This window comes from Carya illinoinensis, chromosome 1 (assembly GCF_018687715.1).
Source record: "Carya illinoinensis cultivar Pawnee chromosome 1, C.illinoinensisPawnee_v1, whole genome shotgun sequence".
Taxonomy (NCBI): Eukaryota; Viridiplantae; Streptophyta; class Magnoliopsida; order Fagales; family Juglandaceae; genus Carya; species Carya illinoinensis.
The window spans coordinates 46558277-46565419 of record NC_056752.1 but is presented as its reverse complement, the minus strand read 5'-3'; the positions used below and the strand labels follow the sequence as shown (position 1 = coordinate 46565419).

General features: G+C 41.6%; 2 protein-coding genes across 2 annotated transcripts; one reads left to right on the top strand and one right to left on the bottom strand.

Moving 5' to 3' along the window:
- The first annotated feature begins 452 nt into the window (after positions 1-452).
- Positions 453-2308, top strand: LOC122277798 (CBL-interacting serine/threonine-protein kinase 7-like). The gene has a single exon (XM_043087963.1). It carries the CDS (start codon positions 688-690, stop codon positions 1993-1995), a length of 1308 nt encoding a protein of 435 aa, XP_042943897.1. The 5' UTR covers positions 453-687; the 3' UTR covers positions 1996-2308.
- A 387-nt stretch (positions 2309-2695) lies between these two features.
- On the bottom strand, positions 2696-6555 carry LOC122277810 (pentatricopeptide repeat-containing protein At3g23020). The gene has a single exon (XM_043087988.1). The coding sequence runs from the start codon at positions 6295-6297 to the stop codon at positions 3715-3717; it is 2583 nt and encodes an 860-aa protein (XP_042943922.1). The 5' UTR covers positions 6298-6555; the 3' UTR covers positions 2696-3714.
- Between the last annotated feature and the right edge of the window lie 588 nt (positions 6556-7143).

Genomic DNA, 7143 nt, shown 5'->3' with positions numbered 1-7143 from the left:
AATATGATTAGTCAAAACAGTTATTTTATATTAAAAAAATGACGTAACTAATCATATTAGTGTAGTGTACAAAAAATACAAAAAAATGATTATATATAAAGTTTTTATTTTATAAAAAAATATTTAAAATAAAAAATGAAATTGAACTAGGGTACATGGTTGGCACAGTAGAAGGATTCAATCCCTAAAGAAAAATCCTAGTGTGCCTAATGAATTTGCCCCCTCATTTTGATTGATTATGTATTTTAATTTTTTATTATTATTTTTATTTAATAGTTAAAAAAATAAATATTAGTGTATTGAAATATATATATTTTTAAAAAATATTTAAAAATATTTTTAAAATGTGGAAAAATATTTACCATGCGCACGCCCAGCGGCGGCAGAGTAGCATTACCCATCCCTATATAAAGAAAATAAAGAGCCATTCATGGAGACACCATTAATGGGGCGATTTATAATACAAACAGTTATAAAGACGAGTGATAGAACAAAGAGCAAAATAAGGGGTAGTTTAGGAAATAAAGTAGAACCACACCGCCTGGATCTGAGCAAATGCCAGTGCTACTGCTAGCCAGCTCCAACTGCGTTATGCTATATATATGCGCAAAATACCACGATTCTTGAAACCCGTCCCGTGCATCTCTTAGGTTTTTTTCCCTTCTCTCTCTCTAGCCCCCTCGAGCTATGGAACCAGAGGTTGCGCCTACCCCAACACCATCACCAGCATCCAACACCACTACCCTACTGGGGAAGTACCAATTGGGGCGGCTACTCGGACGAGGCAGCTTCGCCAAGGTGTACCAAGCACGGTCAATAGTGGACGACACAGCTGTGGCCGTGAAGATCATCGACAAGTCCAAAACCGTCGACGCCGCCATGGAACCACGGATAATCCGAGAGATCATGGCCATGCGTCGCCTCCAGGACCACCCCAACATCCTCAAAATCCTCGAGGTCATGGCCACCAAGACCAAGATCTATCTCGTCGTGGAGCTCGCCACGGGCGGTGAGCTTTTCTCCAAGATCTCGCGCCGCGGCAAGCTGTCTGAGCCGTCCGCGCGGCGGTACTTCCAGCAGCTGGTATCGGCGCTGCATTTCTGCCACCAAAACGGCGTCGCCCACCGCGACGTGAAGCCTCAGAACCTCCTCCTGGACAAGGACGGCAACCTGAAGGTCTCGGACTTCGGGCTCTCGGCTCTCCCCGAGCAGCTCAAGAACGGATTGCTCCATACGGCGTGCGGTACCCCGGCTTACACGGCCCCAGAGGTCGTCCGCCGGCGCGGCTACGACGGTTCTAAAGCCGATGCATGGTCTTGCGGGGTCATCCTCTTCGTGTTACTCGCAGGGTACCTCCCATTCGACGATAGCAGTATCGTAGCCATGTACAAGAAGATTCACCACCGAGACTATCAGTTCCCGGCTTGGTTCTCCAAGCGGGCGAGCTACGTGATCTTTCAGCTCCTCGATCCGAACCCCGACACGAGAATGGGCATCGAAGCCCTCATGCAGAACGCGTGGTTCAAGAAGTCGTTACGAGATAGATCCCAAAACCAGAGTCTATTCAATTCAGCCAGTAACTGCAAATACGAAAAATTGGCAAGCATGAACGCGTTCGATATAATATCGTTGTCGTCAGGGCTAGACTTGTCGGGGCTGTTTGAAACGACGTCGAGCCGGACTGGGAAAGAGAAGCGGTTCACCTCGAACGTTTCCGGGGAGGTGGTGATAGAGAGAGTGAGGGAGGTGGGTGGGAGATTAGGATATAAAGTAGAGGAAGGGAAGGCTGGGAGTAGTTTAGGGTTGGGGAAAGGGAGGGTGGTTTTGTTGATTGGAGTGTCAGAAATCGCGACCGAGTTGGTTTTGGGTGAGGTTAAGGTGATCGAGGGTGGGGTGGAGTTTGAGGAACTTAATCAGTGGGGAGACTTGAAGGCTGGGCTTCAAGACATTGTTGTCGCTTGGCACAGCGATAATCTTAATGGTGGGGATGGTTAATTTTAATTTGCTGCGGGTGAATTAATTGCATGCGTTTGAGGTATAGGATGATTGGGATGGGGAGCACGGACGGTTGGATCTATATATGCACATGACAAATATTCAGTTAAGGTTGTAGGTTTTGGCCGGATGGGATTGACGAATAGTTTTAAGGTTTGTTTCTCGTATGAATTTGTACACTGAAAATCATCTTTAGCATCAGAATAGTAATAGTACTCTTTTCTATGTGTTTCTTTAGCCTTTTGTAGCTTGTTTAAATGTTGGAGGCCATTTTTCTTTCCAAATCAAACACGAATCCTTCCTTGTATTTGCAGCGCTGTGGCCTACCTACCTTTTTGTACAATTTTGTTTGGCATATATTTTATATATATATATATATGTTCTCAGAAATGTTCTAGCAATCCTGTGTCAGTACAGGTAAGAGCAAAAGAATTGGCGAAGTCAGCATATCTGCAATTCGAGTGTAAAAATAACTTGTAAAGGGGGAGTAGTTCTTCAGCTAGATGTCCTCCTGCCCCACTTAAGTCCTCCATATAACAAACAATAAGAGTACGATTATCCTTTAGAACTACTTACGGTGGTCAATCAAAGTTGCCTATTAATATGTGTCGCAGTTTCAGTAGCAAACATACTTGGGGTCTGCTCTGCTGCATGAACGAAAGCAAGTAGGGTTTTTATGCAAAAGCAAGTCTCTGGTATGTAAAGGAATGCATGGATGCAGGATGGAATATGCATAATCCAGTTTCAGATGTCTATACATTAGTGCTACAAAAGGAAATCGTAGTATAACGCAGCAATGGAGACAGAAAGCTACTAGGATTTTACTAATCAGATTTTTCAAGCCAACCACTGACGTAAGCGATTTACTAACTGGTGCCACGCATCTTGTAATATTCAAATAAGGATTCCAGATTATGAAAGATCCGGGACACTCTGCAAATTGATAGAGAAACCATGTGACACTCTCTGCAAATTAATATACAAACTTCGCTGCTCACGCGGGATGTTAAGAAGCTGCCATGGTTGCTACAAAGCAGCGACTGTTACAGAAAATCAGCAATTCCCGGGTCAATGGCATGATCCACAGCTTAATCACTGAAAACCTGCCCGGCAGAGGCTAGAAACAATGGAGAGGATCCTAAAGCTTGAAGACGGGCAAAATAGAGATAATGCTCCAATATCTAGTGCAAATATGTAATCTACTTCCTGGCCATATCCAGAGAAAGTTGAAGTCGCGGCCAAAAAATATTCAGACGAATCTGAGATTTCTATGCAAAAATGCTAGCAAGGACAGACACGTCAAATGCCCAGCCGGCAAATATTACAACCATTAGACCACACCATTGGCATCCTTTAGTTAATCCTGTTGTGTAGGTTTATCATAGAGGTGGATATACAAAACGCCCGATTTGACTCAACGAAACCTTTTTTCTAACCACTTGGGGGTTGGGTATACATACACTGTGTAGACAATCAACTCTATACAAGGCCATTTCTTCTACAAAGAACAGGCCATACGTTTCTCCACATAGCCTCGATACATGTACTTGTTGGGCTTCTTTCTGGTCCTTCTAGGCCCTTCAGATAAATTTTCGTTGACATGTTGAATATAGGATCCTCGACATTTTCAATATCACAATTGATTTCTAGCTTTACACTCGTGAATTGCAACCTTAAATCATATAGCCCTGTTGAAAAAACCGGCCGAGGATAAAGTAACTATATGTCTTCATAATTATCCACTCCAACCACAGACGAGAGAGTTGACACCCATGCCTGCAAACCACTCCGAGCATCCTTCTTCATATCTAGTTCCAGCTTTCCAACAGCTTGCTTTGGAACTCCACACTTCACAAGCACAACTCCAAGTAATTTGAATGTACAATTGTTGGGTTGAATCGCAGTTTCTATCATTTCATTGAAGGTTTCCACTGCCTCCTTGAACCTGCCATCCATTGCATACAACCCAAGCACATTATTATAACTCAACAGATCTGTTAGAAGTCCCAGCTCTCTCATTTGTCTAACAATTTGAATGGCTTCTTCAAGCCTCCCAATTTTCTTGTACATGCACAACATCATTGCAAAAGTAAATTCATTTGCATCCCCCTTTCTCTTCAAGCTGTTAAAAATCTCTTCTGCTTGTTTAACCATAGATCGCTCACAATAAAGATCAATCATGCAATTCGAAGAATATACAGCTGGACCCTCCTCTAATGATTGGAACATTTTGTATATTTCTTCTGCTTCCTTCAAGTAGCCAACTTTGGTATAAAGCTTAATCAGGGAGTTATATATAACCGTATTTCCAGGCAAACCTGCGCTTTTCATTGCATCAACATAACCAATGGCTTCTTTGACACTTCCAATGTCAGCAAAAGCATTTATCATTACCCCATAAACTATAACATCGGGCTGTACATCAAATCCGATCATCTCCTTGTATAGTTCCTCTGCCATTTCCAGTTGACCTAATTTTGCAAAGCCTGAGATCACAGAACAATATTGGATGCAATCACTTACAAGTCCTGCTTCCTGCATCCTCCTCAGATAGGGTCTTGCTATGTGAGGCATATCAGCGCTAGCCAAAATTTGTATTAAAGAAATATAGCTGCATTTGTCAGGAAACACCCCATAACTCTCCATTCTATCAAACAACTCACAGGCTTTATCATAGTGCTTTCCTATTCCATAAGCTTTAATCATCACATTGAACTGAAGGACACTCAACTTCATTTTGTCTTTGCAACAAATGAAAACCTTTTCAGCTTCCAAAATATGGCCACCCTCACCATATGCATCAATATTAGCAGAATAGCACTCAGAACTCATATTCCCTGCAAGATGAAACCTCCTGAACCATAACCATGACTTCTCAAGCATCCCAGCTCCTATATACATTCTAGTAAGAGCTGATTGACTGTATTCATCAATCTCAAACCCCCTTCCATCCATCTCTGATATCAGGTCTTCAGCTTGGGGAACCATATGCCTTATTGAGTAAGCATACAAGAGGGTGCGATAACTCACAAGGTCTGGCTTGAGGTGAGCCTCCTTCATCTTATCAAAGTAGTTTGCTGCCATCTTTATATCATCATGCCTAGCATGAAGGAAAATGAGAATATTATACGTTCTTGTGTCAGGTGGGCATTGGAGCTCCTCCATTTTCTGAATCAGCAAAGCCACCTCATCTAGTTGGCCATGGTTGCCACAAATGTGAATCATTGTGTTGAATGTTACTGTGTTTGGAGCTATCCCATCCTTGAGCATCTGCGCAAAAGTCTCTGATGCTTCTTTAAGTTGCCCGGCCTTCCCAAATGTGTCTATCAACGTATTATACGTATGTGAGCTCAAACTACCATGGGAATGCAAAGCACTCCCCACTTCAGTAGTAGTTGTAGCAGTACTATTCTCGTTCCTCAAAGCGTCAATGGCTGACCACTTCTTGAAAAAGTCCTCGGCCTTTTGAAATTCTCCTGACTTCTTATACAACTGAATAACAGTCCCCATAGTGACCTCATCAGGTACCATCCCCTGTTTTTTCATCCGCTCAAGCCAAAGAAGAGCTTCTTCCTTAAGCCCACCTTTGCTATAAACATCAATCAGAGTTCCATATGTAGAATTTATCGGCACAATTCCCTTAACTTTCATCTCATCCCACAAATTCTCAACATGGTTCCACTTTTGTGCTTTCCCAAGAACCCGAAGCATAATGTTATAGTGAATCACATTTAGTTCATAACAACCCTTTCTCTTAAACCACTCAAAAATCTCCAAGGCCCTCTTCCAACTCCGCTGCTCCTTCAAAATTATGCTCCTTTCCTTATTACCAATCTTGTCTTCCCATGGCCTCAAAGCCTCGTCCAAATCCTGAACCAAATCCAACATTTGTAATATCGCTGGAATACATCCACCGTAGGAGACCCATTTTGTCGAACACCTAGAATGCGCTTTCTCCAATAATCCATTTTCTACACCCAACCTAAATTTAACCTGAAAATCCCCCCTTTCCCCAATTCTACCACTATCCCGCTTGCCCCTTCGCTGCTTTCTATCTGGGTTATTCGCGGAACTCTGTTTCTTCAATCCTGGCCCAGGAATAACACCAGTTTTTCTGTGAACTACACCAAAACTTTTGGATTCTCCATTCGGACATTTAAGTAGTCTTTGTTCTCCGTGTTTCTTGGTAATGGGCTCAACTTGGTCTAGTCGCGAAACGGAGACTCCGATGCTGGGTGAGGTCCTCGAGGAAGCCAATATGTGGAGGCAATTGGTATCTAAAAGCTGGAACTTCACAAGCATTTCCACGAAAGGGTGCGTGCCAAATATTTTGAAGAAAATGTCGAGAATTGTTAAGAAAACAACACGGTTTCGGGGAACTAGTAGCGGGTAATTCACCTTCTTGGAAGTATTGGAGTGGTCTTCTGCTCGTTCGTTCGTTCGTTCAGGTCAGCATTTCAAAAGTATATATGATGGAATTTTGAGAAGTCCAGTAAAATCCGTAGTTGAGGCGATATCCTTTGACGTGATATCCATCCCAAGTCCGACTTTGGAGTTTTGAAGACTCCACTGGGTGGTCTTTGTTTTCACAAATTTTATCAATTTATTTTATTTAATTATTATAATTTTTTTTAAATTTTTATAAAATAAAATAAATAATTTAATTTTTTTAAATTTTAAAATAAAAATAATATTAAAAAATAAATTTTAATAATATTTTATTTAACTTTTATTTCAATTTAATAAAAACAAACCAGCTTTTAATATATACGGACCAACTTTTAATATATTCTGGTATTCAAAAGAGTAGTGCTAGAGGCAGGCACATATGTGTGCCTGCATGCGGACTCCACTGACGTGGCATTTTGCCACATCAGCATTTATATTAAAAAAAAAAAAGCAAACCAGCGAGAATTATGACATTTCAAGCTCGATGGATAGCAGGAAATACATTCAGAAGCATTGCAGATCTCTTCTCTCTTGTACCTTTCATCCTTCACTTCTCATAAAAAGTGTTCAAGCTTAGCATAGCAGGGGAAATCAGATTCTCGGTTCAGGAGGCAGAAAATCGATAAAAGAAAAGCTAACAAGGAGGTAATCTTCTCATATCTAAGATTTAGAAATTTTTTTTGTATATTTCTATCTCTA

Bases quoted from the DNA above. Each gene is read 5' to 3' on its own strand.
- LOC122277798 (XM_043087963.1), top strand. From the start codon at position 688: ATGGAACCAGAGGTTGCGCCTACCCCAACACCATCACCAGCATCCAAC.
- LOC122277810 (XM_043087988.1), bottom strand. From the start codon at position 6,297: ATGCTTGTGAAGTTCCAGCTTTTAGATACCAATTGCCTCCACATATTG.